The sequence below is a fragment of the Drosophila arizonae genome, chromosome 4 (genome assembly GCF_054131065.1).
Source record: "Drosophila arizonae isolate 15081-1271.41 chromosome 4, UAZ_ARI_1.0, whole genome shotgun sequence".
NCBI lineage: Eukaryota > Metazoa > Arthropoda > Insecta > Diptera > Drosophilidae > Drosophila > Drosophila arizonae.
In genome coordinates, this window is record NC_142924.1 from 26,525,078 (window position 1) to 26,548,307 (window position 23,230).

At 33.4% G+C, this 23,230-nt stretch overlaps 5 protein-coding genes across 7 annotated transcripts in view; 1 reads left to right on the forward strand and 4 right to left on the reverse strand.

Annotated features, from left to right (window-relative positions):
• The window catches only part of TfAP-2 (transcription factor AP-2), a 62,395-nt gene extending 55,598 nt beyond the window's left edge, over positions 1 to 6,797 (reverse strand). The window contains exon 1 of the mRNA XM_089468689.1: positions 5,065 to 6,797. Coding sequence (XP_089324815.1) covers positions 5,065 to 5,067 — 3 coding nt within the window. The 5' untranslated portion in view covers positions 5,068 to 6,797. The remainder of the gene's footprint in view (positions 1 to 5,064) is intronic.
• A 585-nt stretch (positions 6,798 to 7,382) lies between these two features.
• alphaSnap (Alpha-soluble NSF attachment protein) lies at positions 7,383 to 10,127 on the reverse strand. The gene is made up of 4 exons (XM_018005948.2): positions 9,895 to 10,127; positions 9,054 to 9,369; positions 8,652 to 8,972; positions 7,383 to 8,596 (listed from the first exon to the last, which is right to left on the reverse strand). The coding sequence occupies exons 1-4, from the start codon at positions 10,107 to 10,109 to the stop codon at positions 8,447 to 8,449; spliced, it is 1,002 nt and encodes a 333-aa protein (XP_017861437.2). The 5' UTR covers positions 10,110 to 10,127; the 3' UTR covers positions 7,383 to 8,446.
• A 239-nt stretch (positions 10,128 to 10,366) lies between these two features.
• On the reverse strand, positions 10,367 to 13,252 carry polo (Serine/threonine-protein kinase polo). Its single transcript, XM_018005935.2, has 5 exons — positions 12,862 to 13,252; positions 12,304 to 12,528; positions 11,448 to 12,227; positions 10,954 to 11,382; positions 10,367 to 10,881 (listed from the first exon to the last, which is right to left on the reverse strand). The coding sequence occupies exons 1-5, from the start codon at positions 12,958 to 12,960 to the stop codon at positions 10,687 to 10,689; spliced, it is 1,728 nt and encodes a 575-aa protein (XP_017861424.2). The 5' UTR covers positions 12,961 to 13,252; the 3' UTR covers positions 10,367 to 10,686.
• Positions 13,253 to 14,054: 802 nt separating this feature from the next.
• On the reverse strand, positions 14,055 to 22,481 carry SCCRO4 (DCN1-like protein SCCRO4). Of its 3 annotated transcripts, none has more exons than XM_018005951.2 (7): positions 22,331 to 22,481; positions 21,622 to 21,688; positions 21,338 to 21,552; positions 15,103 to 15,194; positions 14,788 to 15,041; positions 14,512 to 14,719; positions 14,055 to 14,451 (listed from the first exon to the last, which is right to left on the reverse strand). In XM_018005951.2, exons 3-7 carry the CDS (start codon positions 21,442 to 21,444, stop codon positions 14,372 to 14,374), a joined length of 741 nt encoding a protein of 246 aa, XP_017861440.1. In that variant the 5' UTR covers positions 21,445 to 21,552; positions 21,622 to 21,688; positions 22,331 to 22,481; the 3' UTR covers positions 14,055 to 14,371. The 3 variants fall into 3 exon arrangements, with proteins under 3 accessions (XP_017861440.1, XP_089324822.1, XP_089324823.1); XM_089468696.1 differs by lacking the exon at positions 22,331 to 22,481 and adding an exon at positions 21,806 to 22,149; XM_089468697.1 differs by lacking the exons at positions 21,338 to 21,552; positions 21,622 to 21,688; positions 22,331 to 22,481 and adding an exon at positions 15,268 to 15,590.
• LOC108612891 (lysosome-associated membrane glycoprotein 5) lies at positions 18,406 to 20,437 on the forward strand. The gene is made up of 5 exons (XM_018005949.2): positions 18,406 to 18,611; positions 18,757 to 18,839; positions 18,900 to 19,148; positions 19,233 to 19,642; positions 19,788 to 20,437. Exons 1-5 carry the CDS (start codon positions 18,521 to 18,523, stop codon positions 19,828 to 19,830), a joined length of 876 nt encoding a protein of 291 aa, XP_017861438.1. The 5' UTR covers positions 18,406 to 18,520; the 3' UTR covers positions 19,831 to 20,437.
• Positions 22,482 to 23,230: the final 749 nt, after the last annotated feature.

Consider the following 23,230-nt stretch of genomic DNA (forward strand, 5'->3'; position numbering starts at 1 on the left):
AGTCTTAGGTAATCAAGCAAACAATCAATGAACAAGTTACTGTCCAGTTCCTGATTATAGATATATAGATTTGTATTTTAATTTTGTTGACCTGAGTAAATATCAACTATTATATGTATGTATGTATGTATTGATTTGATTGATTTTCTGAAATATTTTAGAAAGTCGTATTCTATTAAAAAATATCTATGTAAAGACAAGACAAACACACATTATTTATATGAATATATATATATAAAATATGTATGTATAAATAATACGATATTAAACTTGCATCATATCAATTCATAGCTTACAATTTTAAATAAAAAGAAAGCTTGGAATATTATTCTCATGATATGTGAGTTGACTATATTTATAGTTTATTTCAGCATGTATTAATTACCTTTATTAAAGACAGCTAATAACATTTTGTAAATAAAATTAAAAATTAAAAAAAAAAAATCAAAATAATCTCTGTAAAAATAGCTTTGATTTCATTTACTAGGAGCATTTAGAATTCCTTTTAAAGAAAATACCAACTCCCACACTGTTTACATTGCAAGGATTCTTTGTATAGATTTCGCATAAATTTCAATGTGAATCCCATTGAATTGCAAATGTGTTTTAAGCACCAAGGAATAGATTGAATTTGAAATAAAGTCGAAGGAATATCATGACATGTAGGCTGACCAATATATCGTAATAAGTACCTAATAGCTGTATCGGAGCTAATTGGGGATATGCACGTTTCACAAGCCTATACCACCCTTCACGAGTGTTCTTTTGATGGCCTAAGGTAACACATTAGCGTTCACAATTACTTAGATATACCACCCTCAGTCTGCTGACTAGTCGGGGGTATTTTTTAATGAGCGCTTTGGTCGAGTCGGTATGCCAACACTTGACAAGTGCACCAGGAAAAAAACGTACAAACAGAATCCTAAGTATCGTATGTATGTACACAATTATCTCCGTCCACCTCGAATATGCCACATTGTTGCTCAAAGGATTAGCCTGTGGGGTAGAGAGGTAGTCTGCAGTGCGCTGGCAGATTGCTTGGAATGACGTGAATTTTGACAGATGGTAATTTTCAATTTTTGTTTTTTGATCTGACAATTTGTGTTTAAATTTAAAAGTGTTTTGTTGTCCTTCACTACGCCCTATTTGACAAATAGCCAATTTTCATTTGCAAGAAATTCATGGAGTAGCTGACAATGGCAGTTTAGAGGATTTAATACTTGAAAGCCGTACTCCTGCTCTTAATGTTAATTCCGCACTCTATGTCACAATATTTTGCATTGATCTGTAAGATTTAGTTATAAATCAGTGAAACGATTAAGATTACGATTTATATGATATATGGGCATTGAAAACGAATAACTTTCAAGAGAGCATCGTCCATTCAAAAAATCTTCATAGAGAAGACATTTTATACTGAAATATTATTTTAGATATGAAAGCTTATCTTTAAGACACTTCAATGTGTTTAGCTTATTTCATTCATCATGAAATGATTGTGTTGAGAACTGAATATGATATATCATAGTGATTTTTTCGATATGTAATGATTACTAAGTTATACGGTTCAGTTTTTCATGAAAACTATCGCACGCCGCATTGGCCATTGAGCAGCGATATAGTTTATGACTGACATGGAATAAAACACCAAATATTGGTCATTAACTTTATCGCAAAACTAGTTAAGGATTTGAAACTTAATAATGGAAATTTTTTAATACTTAACTCTGCATCCAGTTTATTTATGTATTTTACACTCTCTGCTATATATATTCATAAGCTATGCCTTATTATTTAAATACAATCATTCCAAAGAAGGACGTTCGTGGTAAATATATTGATAACTCCCTTAGCGCAAATTATGGGTTACCACATGTTAGTACTATTTTCGGTTTGAAGCTAAGCGACCACTAAGGGCGACTCAATTTGTACACTGTCCGGGGGTGCTAAAAAAGCGATGGGGAGATTCGCGGAACAACAAATTGTCACGTAGCCCTCACTTAGTGACACTGATAGGCAACACCATCGCAAGCGTTTTTTAGCACGCGCATGTTAATAAATGCGAAGACGAGCGCAAGAACGGCAGCGGCGGCGGGGACTGAGGTGGAGGTGGTGGTGTTGGTGGTAGAGGTAAAAGCGGATACCACTGCATTCACCGGGCTGTTGGGAAATTGTAATTACAATTTGATGTTGCAACCACTCGGCAGTTAGCACTTGGCACTTGGTTCTCGGCACTCGGCATAGAGTTTTCCCAATTCTGCTCTGGGGTGGCTAGCCAGTGGTTAAGCGAGCGTGTAATTCACAATTTGCTCTGGTTACCCATGCTCGCAGCCAACAAATGTTTTAATTATGGTTTACCTTACATTTGCAATTTAAGTGAAATTATAAAGAAAGCTCCTAATTGTCTGAATGCCGTTAAGCCAATGGCAAGTTCCAACAATAACAACACACATCTATTGTGCCGAGGTTAGCAATGAATCAATTGGCATTATCATAATACATTTATTATTTATTCAAAATTTACAAAATAGTTTTGTTACTAAAGTGAGAAAAACAAGTAAAGGAAAGCTTTAGTCGAGACTGCTCGACTACGAGATCCCCTGAACCCTTCGAGCAACAGCTATTTCAACCATTTTTCGCGTCTTTCTGCTTGCACAAGAAACACATACTTACACACATGCACACGCACACAGACACACAGGCACCTACGCATAAACAATCATGGGCTGCAGTGTGCGCTCACTATGAGAACTTGATTGCTTAATAACATACGAAGCACAAGCTTTTCATATTTTTTTGATAACTCATCCGATATCTTTTTCATCAGGAATAATCGATAATTGTTTTTTTTTGCCTATTTATTTGTTGAATAAATTCTCTTGTAGAGGAACTATCTTAATTAAACTTTAAGAACGTAATCATAATGTTTAAATGTGTGTACATTCGAAAGGACGAATCTCTAGTACTAATTGAGGGAGAAGGGGGCGTGGTATCCAAAATCTGTGCATATAAAATCTTCGTATTCTTCAGGTCTAAAAGTGTTCAAATTAGGTTGAAAAACGAAATCAATTTTTCGATTATTCCTGATAAAAAAGTTATCGGATGAGTTATCAAAAATTATAAGAAACTTGTACTGCGTATGGTACACACGAGTATGCATGCCAAATTTCTCTAGCTCCTATAACTTATGACATTGACGCATTCATACGGACAGCAGGACAGCTCGTCGTGCTGATCAAGAATATATATACTTTGTGGGGTCTGCGATGATTCCTTCTGCCCGTTACATATTTTTCACAAAACCATTATACCCTGAATTCCCATTTTCAATGGGTTCAGGGTATAACAAGTAAGAAAGCTCTAGTCGAGACTGCTCGACTACGAAATGTCCTGAACCCTTCGAATAATTGATATTTCACAATAATTCTTCAAGTCTTACTTCTTACCAAGAAACACACACACTCATACACAGAAAAACATAGGCATCCAAGCATAAACACTTATTGGCAGCAGTGTGGACTTACTAATAACTTTTCTTTTTATCGGACTATGCTCATGAAACTTATATTAAAGTGCGTGTATATGCTAAAGCAAAAGTCTCTAGTATTTGAAATATAGAGATATAAATAAATAAATTACAATAAAAACCGAAATTATATAAAATACATATAAATCTACATTTAAAATTTGGAAGCTGTAGCTCCAAAGGTGTACGAGATCACTTTAAATACCTAGCTTACGATAAGGTTTTTAATCGATAATAAAATATCGGGAGTGGCTATCGATATTTAGAGAAAAACTCGATATGCGCGTAATATACACGGACCTAGGAAAAAAATTCGAGTCTCTAGTTCTTATATATTGTGAAATCGACGCGTTCATACATACGGACGGACGGACACGCAGACGGACAAGGGTAAATCATCTCAGCTCGTCGCCCTGATCAAGAAGAAGTTTATTGGTAAATATTTTCGCATGCGTTAAAATATATTAGTTAAAGTAGAGTTAGCAAATATGCTAACCAGTGCTACAAGTATAACAGATAGAGGTTTGGTGAATGTATTTGGTGAATATCTCTCAAGCTACACCACAGTCTCAACAAATTGAAAATTCAGTATAACAGCTTAAATCTTTTGTATATCGTATATCTCGATCAAAAAAGTAGAAGTAGGTATTCAGAATATAAATAGAAATTCTGTCTTTTCTAAAGAAGCTTAAATTATATAACATTACAATTGACTTATATTAAACAAATTAATTCACGATATATATATGATGATTATATACCATACAAAGGTGTTCAAAAAATAAAATAGAAACAATATACCGCCGACTCTCGGTATTTAAAAATTCAAGGGACTCTTAAAATACTACGAATTATCGAATATTCGAAATATTAAATGGTTCGAAATTTGTAAGTGAATATAAATAAAACTTCGAACTATCAAGGTTTTTATTAAACTGCTGATATTTTACATATTTGTAATATTTTACATATTTGTATTTGTAATGTGTCCACTCCTTCTACTTTTTCAATTAATTTTTTCTTTTAATATGTATACTAACGAAGCGATTAGTGCGGATGCGAGCATCAAAATGTGCCTATGTTTAATGCAACACGCAACCACGCAGAGTAATTGTAGTTTCAGGGGAGTCCGCAAATTCAAATTCAAAGTTCGTATTAAAACACCAACTTGAAATTTGAATTGTCGAGTGTTTGACATGTATGAGTACGAACTGCCGCGTGTTAGCCAAGATTTTTTAGTTCAAGTTACTGAGTGCAAAAAATGTGTGGACATAATTCCAATATATATAAAGAGAATTTGTAGGGGACTCGTGATTACTTTGAATTAATGAGAGGTTCGATATATCACAGGTTTGAGATAACTAGAGTCAGCTGTACATATATGTACATATATACATATAAAAAAATAAAAATTAAAATTAAAAATAAGAATATTAAGTGCTGGTTAAGATATTTGCTAACTCTACTTTAGATGATACATATATGAGAAAATATGCAAAGATATTCACCAAACTTGGAATTTCAATTAAGATACTCACCATTTCTCCCAGAGGTGATGTATCGGATTATGCAAGAATACATACATGTGAATCTTCAAAATCACTATCATATTTTTTTATTAACAGTAAATGGCGAATATCATATTAATTTCATCTGCCCCCAAGCATCAGATGATTTTACGATATAGCTCTCAATAAATCAAATTGAAACTCATTAATTGTATTTAAATAAAAAAGAAATAAAAAATGTGGAATCAAAATATTGTGCTGCTAATTTTTACCACTTTTTGAAAATGTGAATATGCTATTGTTATACAAATGTATGTATTATATAATTGAATAATGGTATAGAATACAATTTTTGTATTCGTGTTGCACTGCATTGTTGAATGGTACTACCAGCCTGATAAATAAAAATATGGTCACTCGGCTACAACAGCTGATTAAAATAGGCATAAAATTTACAATTTGTTTATTGCGCCATCTAATGTACATTATTTTCATAATGTATAATGGAAAGTAAGGCTAAAATAGTTTTGTGAAAGTGTAAGTAACAGGCAGAAGGAGGCCTGGCAGACCCCATTAAGTATATATGTACACTCTGATGAATATAATAGGTACACCCCTTAAAATTTAAAATCAAGATTTAAATGCACGTTTCTGTATTTGAATTAATATTAGTATTAACGAAAATAAGTATATTTGGAATTTTTTTTTTTAGTTGTGCTTGACTAAAATAATAGGTAAACTTTGCTTTGGTTAGCTGTATTTCATTTTTGAGTTTCAAATCATTCAAAATCTTTTGTTCTTTTAATTTTGGGTTAATATCCTGATTTCCTCCTTTATTTTCAACAATTTTTTGTATCCAGTTGGGCATACTAATAATTAAAGCTTGGCAGGGTTTCTTGGACACAGTCCCAGAATTGGCCTTATTGGCCTTCTGCTTTATCCATTCACTCCACAAGTTATCGATTGGATTCAGATCAGGAGAATGACTGGGTCAAGCGAGAGTGTCCACTTGGTTAACCTCAAACCAAGTTGTTACTATTTATTTTAGACGAGTGTTTTGGGCCGTTATCTTGTTGAAACCTCCAGCTCAGGGGCATGTTTTCCTCAGCATATGGTAGAGAGAAGCAGCCCCACACCATAATTATTCCACCGCCATGCTTCAATGTTTTTTTTTTTTTTTTTTTTTTTTTTTTTTTTTTTTTTTTTTTTTTTGTGTAGTGGGGATAAAATTCTTTACCCTTAGGCCGTCTTAAATAGGATCCTTCCCATGTGATGTGGTCTTTAGCCAAATTTTGCCTTGATGATAACTTATTACTTATTTTTGGCGCGCATCAAACAAACCATATTTTTGGTACGACCTGGTAGTTTAGTCAGTTTTAGTTATCTCCCAATTGAAGAAACATAACATGCGTATTTCCATTTTATTGTACACCTTAAAAGCATGTTGCACAAAATTATGAGATCTTTTCATCAGTTTCGCAAAAATTAGTTATGACAAAATCTCCAAAATTATTTTGGTTTACTTATTATTTTCATCATGAGTGTATGTATAATCTTAACCACTCCGTCTGTCTGCATGCTGGAACGCGCATATTTCGAAATATACGTATAAGAGGCAGTTGAAATTTTAGTATTTTGCTTTAAGAAATCCACTATTCCAGTTTTTATGCTGTCGATTAAAAATCATTTATATATTATAATTATATCTCCTATGTCTTTGGAGCTGGTCTCCAACTTTCTTTTTTTAAATCACCTACACCCCAATTACCCTCCCCCCCCCTCCCTCATCCAACTAAATTTGCAAAAAATTTATTTGAAATGCATAGGTAAAGACACATATTTAATTAATATTATCATATTCTACGGGTTTTATTATATAAGATTAAATGGTCTAGACAAGTTATTTAACAATGATGTTCCTATAATCAGACCACTATTTTATTCTAATACCAGTTATTCTCAATGATAAATCAGTTATGAGCTAATAAAATTTTACGATTTCATAGAGAATGCGTAAACGCCTAGAACACGTCCATTAAATTGAATATAATTTTGATTAATTGAGACGCACGGACATACGTGCATTTTAAACAAGAAATCTGAAAGTTAGACTATTCCTCTGATAAAGATTGACTCTGGAAACATTATTTCTGGCATAACAAAAACTCAAAATATGTAATAAAAAACAATGATCTCTAAATCTGCGTTGGCATGTAAAGAGATCACAACTCTTTCAAGATGTCACTTGAGTGTCAGAGGTACGCATTTCAGACCTCGATATAATAAATAAAATACATAGAAAATACAAAATAGTATGTACATTGGGAAAAGGGTGAAGTAAGCGAATGCAATGTGTTTGATTATTAATTTATTATAAAACAACTAATAAATAAGCCGTTAAAATCTTTGCTTTTCTTAGTAGATCCAATCTGATGGAACAATTTATTATTACATTTATCGTTTTATATCAAACGAATCAATTATCCCGGCAAAAAAGGGCGAAGTATGATTAAACATAGTGCGTTATTTTGAAGCTTTTTACTTTGCAACCATTTTCAATATTTTATATTTTTCTCATTACATTATATTATATGGTAATGGTAAGAAATTTTTATAATTGATTTAGTTTTAAATGTATCAGAAATTTTAAGCATTTAAACCAGCAAAATTTTATTATGCTGTTTAAGCAACAACTACAGATTAAAATTGGATAGTTTTATTTAATGAATCATTTATTTATATTTTATACCTTTCGGATTCACCAAATATTTGAATTTCTTCTGAGATGGATTTAATAACTGCGACCCTCAAGATATTCTAATGAATTAGTTAGATTCTTTAAGTTTTTCATAATTACCAACGATTTTTTTTTATAATTGTAATTGTTTATCGACCAAAATAGCTTTTATATTTATTTAGTTCAGAAACTGCATTTTTTCTTTCCTTTTCTTAACCTTAATAACGCATACTTGACTGATTAGATTTTTTTTAATAGTGAGTGCCAAAACTAGAATATCTTAATTATTGTCAATTGACAATATGTTTAACACAAAAGTGATTATAAAAAAAATAAAAAATCGATCCATCAAATTAATATGTTCAACCAATTTTATATTACTTTGACAAAAAATGTACATTGTACAACTCAACAAAAAGAAATGATCCAAAGTCATGACATTATTTATAAATTTATAAGGTACATTGACAAATAAGCTAAAAATCATTAAGTTTTCACTTTAAAAATGTTGCATATTATAGTGTAGAAGAATGATTTTAGTTGGATTAATTTTAATCTTGTGAATTTCGTTATATGTATATACGTAGATATATATTTTTTGTTAACTCAAAAAGCATTTAAGAAGTTATATGCGTTTATATATTTATATTTATACGCGGTAATATATTGGTATGTTTATCGCAAATCAGGATCCTCGTCTGCGGCCTTTTTAATGCGTAGCAATATTGTTGTATACCATTGATCCAAGCGTGAGATGCTATCGTAATCCTTTACTGCTTCTGTAAAACCCTCGATATTCTGCTCCTCAAGGTGCTCACATAGAACCTACATAGAAACGTATTTTATTGAATGAAAATGTAAGTTGCGAAATCTTAATTACCTTGATAAGTTTAAACTCTCGTGAGTCTTGGAATGCCGGGTATTGCTGCGCATACTTTTCGATTGCGTGTTGTGCATTCAACAAATCAACGCTTAGATGACAAAGAGCGGCACGAAAGAAATACTCCTTGGCGCTGTATTTCAGCAACGAGCTCTCGAGTGATGAGGCAGCCACCTGCTCATATATCGATATTGCTTTTTCATAATCCTCCAGTTGGGCTGCATATTGGGCAACTTTTAGCATACACTTATTCGCCGAGCTAACTGACTCTTCGCCCTTAAAATAATCTGCCGCTTGTTCATAGTGTTGAATGGCTTTGACCTTCACGTCACCAGACAAATTACAAATGTTTAATTACTTTCTAGTCTGTGTTATAAATGCACATATATAATAGTTCCTTACCAGAGTAGTTGGGTCACTTTCATACATTTCAGCAATGCTCTGATGATGCTTGGCTGCCATTGTAAAGCGTCCCATATCGGTGTAAATATCTATGGACTTCATCAAACAGTTAACGGCGCTTTCCACATCGACCTTCTTGTAGCAATTCGAAGCGTCCACGTAGCAAGTGCCTGCATCGTGGCGGCTGCCAGCTCGACCATGGAGAGTGGCTGCCTCACAGAAGCATTCACCGGCTTTACTCCAGTTCTTCGACATTTTAAACATATTGCCAGCTCGCTGATAGCACTCAATAGCATCTTCAATTTTATTGGAACCACTGCAGTGATATATAACAATAGACAAATATAATAATGGATATCACTCGCACTTATGAGCATATATTCACCCATACTTCATCGGGTCTATCACGTAATAATAAGGATCAATATTTGTTTATTATAGTTTTGTAGTTTCCCTAGTGTGTTAATTAATAGTTATGTATAATTTCTGCATAAATATGGAATGCACAATAATTACATGATTAGCTTATAAAAATAAAAATTAAAAATAATAATAATAGTAAAACAAACAAATATCTTAATATCTAAATTTCATACTTTTGAATCATAGTTTAATCCACATTAATATATGTATATTTAAAGTTTAATACACATAAATTTTCCTTTCAGGCATGAATATTTCTGTATGGGCAGATATATCTAAATGTACATGCGTTGTACATATTTTAAGGAATCGCATTCGAATGTTCATAAATGCAATAATTAAAATGAAATACCTACATTATGTCTTCTAGCGCAGGAAATTATAATGAATTCGCTCGATAGTAGTCTACATTACTCACCCAAAAAGCGAGCCTAGAAACCCCTTTTGTTGTGTCAGCTTCTTTTCCGCCTCAGCCATAAGCTGAAGGGCCTTCTGCTCATTGTCTCCCATTATTGTTCTTGTGGAATTTATGTTCACTAAATTGCATTTAGATAACGAATCGGTGGCTTTGAGATATTCTGCACAAATACTACTTGGAACTTTGCTGAAAATAAAATCAATACGAGATGGCATAACAGTGTGACCAAAGCGTTACTTACAAAATACATATTATTTCCCTTATCTTTAAATATACTTAATAAAATACAATCAAGAATGACAGGTCACGCAATGGAAATAAATATTTCTTAGACAACACTTCCAAGTCATTTTATTTTGCACTTACAAAAATATTTTGAACTTTCGTACTCTCTCGATTATCAGTATTAAAAAGCAATGGCAGTATCTAAATACCGATAACAATCGATTTACCTAAAAGAAAACAAAATAAATATGCTGATTTTGATAATTTTATATCATTATTACTTTCTTTATATATTAAAAATTATGAAAACATATATAGCTGCATTTTTGTTTTCTATTGACATTACAAAAGCTAATATCTTAGCGGAAAAAACTGAATATATAACTTAATAAATAAACAAGCGACTAATTTAAACAGCAACGGGAATTTGGAGTATATCGAACATGGAGGAATAGCTTTTTTGCTTTGCGCGCTATATAGAAAATTAAGGTATTCTGTTTAACTAGACATAAACGTAACGAGAATGAATATATGATATCAGCCGGCTGTAGTAATTTCCTTTTTTGTTCAAACAAACATCTTCTCAAGCATTTTCCTGAGTTTCTCATGAGCATAACGTATCTTTTGGTAAAGATCCTTGGAAACTCCGTTTTGTGCGATAGTTGAAAATCGATATGTGCGAAAATTTTTCTCATGATCCATGTAGGTGATGGCACTCATACGGGGGCATAAAATTATTTTCATATGATCTGAAAAGTTAAGCTAAACAAGAAACAAAAATAATACATTTAAAATTTTGTTCTTTAATTTAAGTTGAAATTTTATCGTTAGTACCTGAACAGAGCCATTGGTTAAATGCATAACCACTGCACAAGTCGTCCGAAACCAGGAATGAAGATGAGGCATTCGAGAAATTTGATCATTTTCATCAGGAACATTATTGGCCCCTGCCTTTACCAGATGCTCAGTCATATAACGTTTAAAATACGACAGCAGTTTCATCTTTTTATCCAGTGACTTGCAGTAATCTGTCGTAGTCATGTAAGATTCTTTACCCTCCTTATCAATAAAATGCACGTTCAGTTGATTAGGCAACAAAATGAGTTTTGTGGTGTCATTGAACATAACTCCGATGCCCTCATCACACAGCTGATAGCCAAAACCATATTTATCGCTATAATCGACCCACTTTGATATCCAAAATAACGGCTGGGCAGCAGGATCGGTATTCTCATCGCCAAGATTTCCTTGCAGTAAACGCGGCTTTTAAAATGAAGAGGAAGCATATTGATATTTATATGTTGGATATTTAACCTCATACTGCATACCTTATCATTAATAAGCTTCGTCAGCTGCTGATGCAAACTCTCAATGTCGCTACGATAGTCTTCATTATGACGACAAACCTGAGCCGACGCTGTAATAGCGTCGTGTAAATTATTCTTTAAGAACGTCGACTCTAAACGAGTATCATCTCGCAGACCATTGTATTCCGCCAACGGCTTACGCTGAGTAGGATCCTCTATAGTATCGTTAATGCCGATACGTGGAGCCATTGTTAAGCAAGAGCTGGGCAAAAACACTGGCACTTGTGTAGCCTTAAGAAACTCAAAATTCAAGAGCTGTCCTATTGTAGGACGACTTTCTGGATTAGGTTGCAGCATTGCAATGACCATATCCGCAGCCGGTTTTCTTAAGTAGCTCGGCACGCGGTACTCGCATTTTTTTATTTTTGAGTAAGTGTCTTTTAATGTTTTTGTTTCGAAAGGCGGCTGACCAACCAACAACGTATACATAACGCATCCAATGGACCAGATGTCCACTTCAAACGAATGACCTTTCTTTGTCAGGATCTCTGGTGCAATATAGTTAGGAGTGCCGCAAAGGGTTTTCTTGCGTTCACCCTCGTACTCAATACGGGTTGCTAGTCCAAAGTCTCCAATCTTCACATGCAACATGTCATTTAGAAATAGATTGCCCAACTTTAGATCACGATGAATAATGCGATTGTCGTGAAGATACTTGACACCCTGTATTATCTGGTATATGTAATAGCGGGTTTCAAACTCTGTAATACTCTTACGGCGCTTATGCAACTCCATCATTGACTACAAAGTAATATTTTGAAAAAAAATAAAAAAAAAAATTAATACATGCGCACCTTTATCAATTCAGAATACTTACGCGTTTCTTGCACAACTCCAGCACAATATAGATGTTCTGAACATCTTCAAAATAGCTGTGAAATTTTACAATATTTGGATGGTTTAGACTGCGGTGAATAGTTATTTCCTGAGCCGTCTTCTCCTTCTGGTTGTGCTTTATCATAAGCTTCTTGGACACAATCTTGCCAGCAAACACATCGTCGGTCTCCACATCAATTATTTCATAACATTTAGCAAATCCTCCCTGAAAATTGTATTTTAAAATTATCAGAAATATTTCAAATACATATATTAGCTGAATATATGAACATATGTACATACATACATACATTCATTTATTGTGTAGTCCGCGCCAAAACAGCCAACTGGTTGTTTGCAGTGTTTGACAACACTAATTTCTGTTCGTACCTATATACATATGTGTGTGAATACACAATCTGCACACATACATGCATGCATACATAACTGCATATCGCGAAAACAACAGGAACAAAATGTCCAGGGCAAACGATGCAATCGCCTCATGTTTTCCCTCTATTTTCATACAAAATGTTTGCGAGACAAACTTAGCACTTACCTTACCGAAAAAGCGCATACGCTTATAGGTCTTACGGTGATTAGAGTCAAAAAGACGATCAGGTATATCCGTGCTCTTGTCCTCGGGCTTTGCGGCCATTTTTTCAGTTTTGTCTTTTTGGACTGACTCGTTTATTTTATTTTTCTATATCTGCTCCGCCTGCTTGCTTCTTTAGTTTTCTCAGATTTAAATATTTTTGTGCACGGCACGCAAATATTTACCCCGAAGTATATTAAAAAATATGATAAAAAATTCACACTAACAATTATCTAAAACGAGATACCCAGGCCGACACGAATTACAGGCACAAAGTGTAGAACGCGCCGAAACAGTTTATTCTATTTAAATGCCAGTTTGAGTAGTTCGTCGGCGTCACTAAGTCTCAAACGATAACGTGATTTGAGCAGCACTGCATGACCAGTGCTGGAAAATATTCACATAGAGCAAGCGTAAACGTTAAAATTTAAATTATATGTATAGCCAGCATAAAATGATGGTTTTTAGACTTTATTCAAATCTAAATTTGTGGGAGTTGCATAAAAGCATCAATAGATCTACTTTAATATAGCTAATTATGTAATTTTTTAACTTTTATACTTTAACAATTGAGCGAAAAATACTATGTATTGAAATATCTGGCCTCTCACTGCAGAAACCAATTTATAGATCTGGCAGCACCATCCGAGGTTACAAATTGCAACTAACGAAGAGGGATTTTCGATAAAAATAGCTTATATTTATCGACATTATTCATTTAATGATAGTTGAATAACAAAATTTGAGCCCTAATTGCAACGATAAATTAGGTTGATTTCCCGTGTCGAGAATCCATTAATTACTAGGATCTTTAAATTGCTTCAGTGGATTTAACTTTACTGTCCTCCGTATGAAAAGCCATTCTGGCTGGAGAATAAATAGGGCCTTAACCGAATATATTGAAAATTAGCAAGCTGTAGTTCAATAAGTTTATTGGATATTATGATCTCCAATAAGCTCCTGCTTGCTTATCCACATCGTCAAAAAGCGAGGAGACCCTTAAGTTTTTTAACTACGGATATAAGTTTGACTGTGCCATGCTTGAATCGTATAATACTTTTGATACTTGTATATTGGCATTCGTTCAATTTTAGGTTATTGCGACGCTTTTACGATGGTTTCGAAGTTAGCTTACTGTTCTCTATTACCAGTTTCAATGATGCCTTAAAAGTAACACTTTATGTAGATTGATTTTTAAATGTTGTTTACAATTAAATTATTACATTAATTATATATATATATATATCAATAGTGTTGTTTTATAGTTGGTTTTTCTTCTTTTTTTGAAAGTTTTACGCAGTCTCAAGTGCCTTGTGTCTCTTTCTTGGTGTACGTATGTTTGTGTCAGAGTTAGCGTGTGCAATGGAGGAGGGCTTTGCGTTTTGCATATCGTCGTGTGTGTATCGCCGATCGTCTCATGATAGACACTACAGAATTTTTAAAGTTGAACTAAAATTATCCGATCCAGGCACTCTCAGCTGGATCCCGAACTCCCAACGACTAGCCCCCGTTGCAAACGTAGCCATTCCACAAATTCATCCAGCATGACGGGCCCTAAAATTGGAAATGATAACAAAACATGTATGTTTATCGAGCATATTAACTGTTACGTACATGCTCCATCAATATCATAGTTTGACAAATCAATACAGATTGTGCGCGAAAACTCGAGTATATTACACCATTGATCCTTATTAATAACCTTGTACTTGGATTGCTCTAGGAATTGTGCAAATTGTGGATACAGTGTCCAATGCTTGCCCAGAAGTAATTGTAGCATCGCTTTAGCGGTTAGAATATCCATGCTTCGCTGATCTGAGTCCTGCATAAGAAATTGGTGTGTATATTTATGCTTGCAAGATTATTATTAACAAATTATTATTGATTTACCTTGGCAAAATCATAGGCGTATCGATATATACTCTTGAAGGAGTTGGGATCGTTGAGTATGCTGCGCAGATAGTCCAGTTTCACAACCATTTTTGCTGTCGAATCACATTCGAGATCCGTGAGACCTTTTAACCACTCTTGCTGACTGAAGAATCCCATCTGTGTGGCACCCATTTTGTAGGCGAGCACAAGCATCACAATATTCTCGGGCTCAACCCCAATATCTTCACAGAATTTCTCCATGCCATCTGGTCCTATAAATACGAGTGCTTATGTTGTTTTCCTTTTAAGATCACCAACTTTTGTTTTACTCACCCAGTGTATCAGGCTCATCGGGCGTGGTGTATTCGTGGAACCAGGCGAGGCAGCGTTTCTGGCTAAAGCCGTCTTCTGCTCTGATATGGCGTCTGGTTAAAAACAATGTTATCAATATAATTATCTATGTTATTTGTATTATTAAATGAACTGTTAATAGTATACTTAGCCATAAAACATTTAAGCTCATATATTTAAGCTATTTTATTTATTTTTAACTATAATTTTCTTGAGCAATCGCTCCGCTGTTGACGTATTATTCAATGTTTTAATTTTCTTAGTGTTGCCAACTAAAAATAGCAATAGTAAACTTAATGGTGATGCCAATGCAAACAAACAGAGGCCGAAACAAAGTGAGCATTCGAAGATATTTACATATAGTACATACATACAGTGACGAACTAAATTATTGGCACAGCAAGCTTTTTAACTTTAAAGCAAATTTGTAATTGTTTTTTAACATTTTTTAGGGAAACAAAAAATTTACTAAATAGAATTGGGCATTTATTAAATTATACAGTAAAAATATTGCGAAAAACTTCAACGTACCATTTTTAAAAATTCAATAACCAAAAAAAAAAAAAAAAAAAAATTAAAAAACAAAAATGTTATGAAAAAATTTGATAACTATAATTAACATTGGGTATGTATCCTTTAAACTTTAATAATGGTTTGGCATCAAAAAAATTATTTTTGAGTGACGTCTTCATTAATTTTTTGCTATTCCTCAATAAGAGTTTGTTTTAGGTCGGCTTGTTTTATTATTAACCGTTTTGAGATGCGCTTATCCAATTCTTTCCACAAGCGCTCAATTCTATTTCTGTCTGGGGTCTGGGGTCTGGGGATAGTGGTGGGTGCGGTAACACATGGGCGGTAGCCATATTTTGACGATATGGGCAGAATGCTTGGGGTCATTGTCATGTTGAAATGTGAACGAGCTTGGTAGTAGTAGCTGTTCAGAATTTCATGCAATGATATGCAACCCCAGACCATCACCCCACAACCACCATGCTTAACGCTTGGCGTAATATTGTTTTTGTGAAACGAATTATTCGGCATTCTCTAGCAGTTTAACGCCCATCCGATCGAAATATGTATATTGAATTTCCACTCATCACAGAAGAAGACTTGACCTTCAATAATCAGATGGCTTGCTAAAATTTTCCTTAGCGTAGTCCAAACGCTTCTTTTTATAAGCACCTTTGATGCATGGTTTTCGTCTAGCCACACACACTTTGTATTTGACCTTGTGCAGTACTCTTCGTATCGTAATCGGGTGCATATCCTTCCCATTTCTTTTGTAACTTCAGCAGAAATCTGTGTAGATGTTATTTTGGGATTCACTTGCACCTTTCGAACGATTTTCCTGCATTCATGGCTGTTCAACAACTTAAGGCGACCTGTATGTTTATGAACTTAGCAGATTGCGGGCATCCTTGGAGCGCTGCACGTAGCTTCGAATAGAAAATCGATTTATTTCCATTATCACTCTAGTTTATGCATAAAATTTGCCTTGATCATGCAAATGTAGGATAATTTTTCTCTGAGCTATCGATGTCTCTTTTAGGTTAGGTGCCATTATTAAGAAAAGTAAAAAATATGCTCAATTCTTACAAAATTTTCTATATTAAAATTCAAATCAAACATAACATATAGTAAAATTGCCCAACAACAAATTTTGCCCAATCGATTTAATTTAATTTAGTTCGTCACTGTATATATAAAATGAAGGCCATTATTATGTAAATGCTAAGTTTAAGAAGTTCTCATAGGTGCATTTATCAATGTATTGATCTACTTTTTGTTTGTATATAAGCAGAAAACAATTAATAATCGCAACAAACAAGAATTATCACAAAAATATTAATAGTTTTTATATAATTAAAAAATTCGGAGAAATTTTTAATCAAAACAGATAAACAACAAATCTCATCAATAAGTGCTTTTGAAGATATTCAAATCTGCGAAAAATACAGATTTCCACTCGAAAAGGGTTAGTATTTTTTTTCATTTTTTCGACTTTTTTCTGCTTATATACAAGCAAAAAGTAGATCAATACATTGATAAATGTACTTAAAACTTCTTAAACTTTGCATTTGCAAGTGGAGCTATTTTATTTTTCGCAGCTGTATATATTTCTGCATACTCAGAATATTTTTAAAGTATTTTTTTTTTAAATATTTACCACTTTTTGATCGTAGTTTTTGTTAAATTATGGGCAAACCCGCATGAAATAAGTGATCTTATCAAAATTCAAGTGGTTACGAAGAATAATGTAGATAATTCTTTGGAATACCTCATCAGCTTATATAAAGAACCTCTATAAACATAATAATTCCAAATTAAAAAAAAAAAATAATTGCAAAGAAAAACAAAAACGGTATTATATAAAATACATATGTATAAGTCTAGGAGGTATAATAAAATAACTAGTTTTCGATAATTTTTTAATCGATAAGAAAATATTGGCTGTAGTTATCGATATGCGCCTGATATACACAGACCAAGGAAAAAAATTTCAAGTCTCCAGCTCTTATATCTTCTGAGATCAATGCGTTCATACATATGGACGGACGGATGATCAAGAATATATTGTCTTTGTGGAGTTTGCCACGCCTCCTTCTGCCTGTTACATATTTTTAAGAAAACCATTATACCCTAATTTCCTATTTTCAATGTATTCAGGGTATAAGAAAAATAGCACATGCGCATCTTGATAAAACTTCGAAATCATGAGAGCAACATCGACTGCGTGTATTAGCCAAAATACTTAAAATACGCTTTTTACAAATTTGATGCAAAGGGGGTGAATTTAGTGATGGCGGCTGGATTTGAACAACCAAAACACACGAATTTAAATTTAAACTTTGGAATCTGTATCTCTGAAGGCGTAGAAGATATGATTTAATAACCAACACGATCTGCCACACCTGCTTCTGAGTCGATATAACCATGTCTGGCTGTTCTTGGAAGATATAATAGAGAGACTTTTTCTTTCTCATAACATAGTCCACACTATAGCGCAACCCAAGCGCAGTCGCTGCTATCTGCGCAGTTGGCAGAGCGCATGATTTTGTATGTGTGCATAAAAAAAGTACAGAATTGTTGGAGTATCAGTCCTATGCAGGGTTCGGGGTATCTCCCAGTCGAGCACTCCCTACTAGAGCACTCTTACTTGTTATTAACTGAGTTCCGGCGGCTGCGCGCTGGATTGTGAATTGAGAGCGAGAATTGAATGAAATGCATGTCAATATATAGCAGCTGAGAATTCGTGAAATAGGCGCGGAGCCGAATGCGGCTAAATACGCATTCAAGCCGTAGTTGTGCGGACGACTGCAAGCGAGACACTTCGTTTCTATCGAATTAAGGAATCGTACGTAATAATACCTATAAAAGGTATTTGTTAATAAATAGAAAAATGCTACAATTTCGCAAAAATAACCGTGCTTTAAAGTGTGTCAATGGATATGTATTCAACATTATATGTTGCATACTATTCGCGTTACTTGGTGAGTTGTTAAAACACCCCTTTGCTCAAGGGAATGCATTGGGGTGGGGAAAAATCAATAGAACGGAGGACACATCACACTGCTGACACAATGACTTAGAAGCACAAAAATTGCAAGCTAGAGTTAAACTCATATTTTTTCACAGCGAACAGCGCTCAAGGCCTTCAGCTCAGCGCCTTTACAACGAAAACGCCGAGAGTTTCTAAATATTCTACTAAATCGCCATCGGTAAGGGATGAGCATCCTCACTCATTTCAGGTTGTTTTCAAGTGTCAAATACCTTTGCAGGCCTCTTCGATGAATCATGATGCCACTACTTCGATTTATCGCTTAAATGCTACTAATGGCATCACCTGCATTCTTATGCAAGTAGATGGTTTAATAAGTATCCGATATCGGAATAAGTTGAACGAGGATGTGGAGGCCGACCTATATATGCCGGATAATCCAGTCTTGAGCGGCGAGTGTGACAATACGAATTTGGAAATATTGACCATGGACTTCAAGGGCTTTTCGCTTTCCATGACTTTCAAAAAGGTAAGGGGCTAAGCGTTTGCTATTGCGACCAAAATATCAGAGGTTAACTAAAATTATTTTTCTACTATACACACACATGTATAGTCGTCAGGAGGCGAGGGGTGGTACATCAACGTTTTTGAGCTAACATACTCCTCATCGAATCCATTATTCGAACATCCTGACCGTCCCAATTTGAATGTGAAATTGACCTCTCCAGCACAAACGCCCATGTATTTTCCAACGCCCGTGGGCAAGTCGTACCTTTGTGACAAGGAACAAACTGTGATTTTGTATGCCCCTCACGATTCCGGCGATCAGTCTGGTCACATTGCGCGTCTTTACTTGCGCGACATGCATATGCAAAGCTTTATGTTCAAGGAGAGCGGCAAGTGGGGACCATCCTTCCACTGTAGTGCCACTGGATCCTATCGCGACGAAACGGCACCCTTAGCCGTAGGTACAGCACTGGCCATTGCGGTTCTATTGACTATTTCGGGCTACGGTGGTTGGCGGTGAGTAATCCAAAAATTGACTAAGCTTAATGCAATACGAAAAGTATCAAATAGTTAAGTATTTATAGATAAAATAGCCCTTACTATAAATTTACAAAGTTTAAATTCCGACTTTGTAATAGTTATACTAATTCAATTTTTTCAGGTATTTCAAAGTCAAGAAGGTTCAGTACGGGTCGATGGAGTAAACCAAGCCTCAATGTACTACAATTAACTTGTTTAATTCTTTTTGAATCATACCTTTCTAATGTAATTTGTTGTAGCCAGTATTGAAGTATCCAACTATATTATCATGTTCTTAAATGTAATCGAAATTGTGAGTCATCGGAACCACAAACATAACTGTTACAAAATTATATATATATATAAATTATATATATATATATATATATATATATATATATATATATATATATATATATATATATATATATATATAATGTATATATATATAAATGCAAATGTCTTCCATATAGCTAATATTATGTGAAATGTTAAATATTATATATATTATAATTATAATTACGCTCATGTGCATTTTTTAAATATATGCGAGTAAAACCTATTGCAAACCTATTGATAACTTTCAAATATGTAAAAGCCAAACTCTGTTTATTACACATGCAAAACTTAAAGAAGGCAACTGAAACAGATAGACCTCCTATATATATACCACATCAAAATATAGAAATTTGTGCCAATCTATACTATATGTTTGCACATTATATGTTTGCACATTAAAATGAATGAATAATTGCACCACTAAAATAAAGATATATGATCTTTAGATATAAACATTTAACTTTCTTTTTAATACTCTTAACATTAGTAATTCATAAACACACACTTATATTAATTTATATGTATAGGATAATTAAAATAAATTAAATAAATAAATTCATTTATTAATTAACTTAAATAAATAAACATAAATAGTTTTGATTATATGAAGGTTGTTAAAATGCTTAACAATTCCATAATTAAATTCGATTCTTTTCATCAGATAAGTGAATTCATAATATATAAAATGAAGAGGGACCTGATACCCGTCATCTTAACGAAGATTTATTTATAAATATATATGGTAAAAACAATAAAGACCCAGTGTGTATCTAAGAATTTCAGTATATCTCCCAATCACATTAAAACTGATTTATACGCAATCCGCTTAATTTTCAGTTATCAGATAGTTTTGTTGATCTTACATATATCGTTTATGTTAGTAACAATGGACTTATAGTTTTGTTATCTAATACGACTTCTTCTTATATGGTTATATGCATAATAAAACACTATCTTAAAACAATTCTATTTTATACCCCATTTGGAATTTGCTCTAAAAAATACCAGGGAAGGTAAGAAATGTGGTATAAATACTCGATTTATCAGACATGAAAAGTGAAGATTCTAAATAACAGTTTGCATTAAGAGATTAGTTTAAATTTTGAAAATAATATTGGAAACCCTTCCTTATTAGTTATTAGGCTTAAAATTAAACCTTTATGAATTTGAAAACAAACTATATTTCTGTCTAGAGGTATCACCAGTTAGGAAATTTAATCTTCCAATAACTTCTAGGCATAACAAATCGTTGGTCAAACTACATTTTTCAGCTTAAGCAGTCCTATCATTGAATCATTCCGTCAGTTAAAGCTTTTTTATAATTAATTCTAAATAAATTGTGACGACACTCACCTGCTGGTTTGTTGTGTCGCTATAGTTGTGTAGCTGGTGCGTGCTCTTTTTGATTGGCCATCCATATTGTCACCGATTTCTGGAGCTCTACGTTTACCTCGTGGCATGACTTGTGTGATCAAAGTACCAAAAATTTACCTGTTTTACCAAAGTAAAAACGGCAAAATTTCGATTTGACTTATATATCTATATATAGTTACTACGCGAATTTCTTGCTGTGAATCAAGAATAATTAAACAAAGTTAAAATACAGCAATATTTAATATGTAAGAATGCATACTTACCACTGTCCCTCAGCGCAAGACAATTATTGTAACATTATATTACGGCAACATTGACATACATATGTAGCTAAAATATATAAACTAAAATTAGGAAACAGCAATGATTTGTATATTTTAAAATTTCGTATGTTTAATTTTTCAGAGTCAACTATATCCGGTAAATTTTTATTTATGCCCGCTATACCTAATCAGCAATAAAGGTGTGTCCTGAATAAAAACTTAGCACATATCCGAGTCCCGGGAAAAAAAATTAAGTCTATGGAGAAATTTGCACGGAGTGTATAGGACACAAAATAATTATATATATATATATAAGTAAATAATATGGTTGCATGCTTGAGTTAATTCATGCAATGCAATACATCTAATGTTTATGTTGGTTTATATATCGTCTGCACTAAAAATAATTGCATGTAAAAAACGTTTTCAGCATATCTTGTTCGTATTAAAAACACCGGCAGCACATTGGATGAGAACTTGGTATGAACTTGCTATCGGTATCGTGGTTGTTTTCGCCATCTCAACCACACACTGAAGCAGCTGATACGCCAGTAGCAGACGGCTCCCTGCGCGTGCTTCTCTTTTTACGTCGTCAAATGCAACCAGCTCGACTCTGACGATTTAAACTGTGTTTTTCATTGTTTTTTTATTGTACGTACAATATTTAGCACTCCGTTTAAGATAACTTTACCAAAAATTTAATATTTACCATCTATATGTTAATACAATACGAATTTACAGGACAGGTCTTGGCATCAATGATATCGATATTTTGATACCGATGCGGCGATGTTTTCGGTGTTTTTTGTAGGTATTTCCGCATATCATCGAATCGTAATTTTTATGGCAGCCCTAAAGTATTTGCTGTTGTCGATATATGAAATTATTTTTATTTGAAGTCTAAAAGTGCAATTAAATAATATTTGGATTGAATAATCCGTACATTTTCTCGAATACTTATTTTTATTATTTATTTTTTTAGTCTAACTTATTTAAAAATAACAGTAGTTTTTAAATTCAACAATCGGAAGAATATATGGAAAATTGAAAATTTAAACAGATATGTGTTAGCTATTATTATTTAAAAAACAGTATAGTATAGTACATCATAAAATAATGCAAAAGAACAAAATATACCGCAGTGATTAGGAAAGATGAAGAGACGAAAAACAAAAAATAGTGAATGAGACAAGTGAGAACAATTAGCAGTCAGAAAGGTAAACTTTTGAATTTTTACCATAAACAGGCAAGACTGTCCTTCAGTCGTTAAACAACATCCAAAAACTAGTGTTTACAAAGTCCAACGCTAGAAAACTGTTCTTAAACAAATATAGACTTATAGCTCCTAGTTATGTCGGAACGCTAAAAATAAGAACCTCAACGTTATCCAGAGAGCTGAGTGGATTATATTAAAAAAATCAACGGGGCATCATGGTACGCTCGAGAGTTTTGAACATTCCACAAGCGATAAGGGGCGGGCATTAGCAATACAGTTACAACATTAACGGTTTGTTATGATGTATTATTAAGATTTCAAATACAATTTTTGTTTTCTTAATGTAAGACAAAACATAATAGTATGAGGCATTGCGCTCTATCAATATTCCAA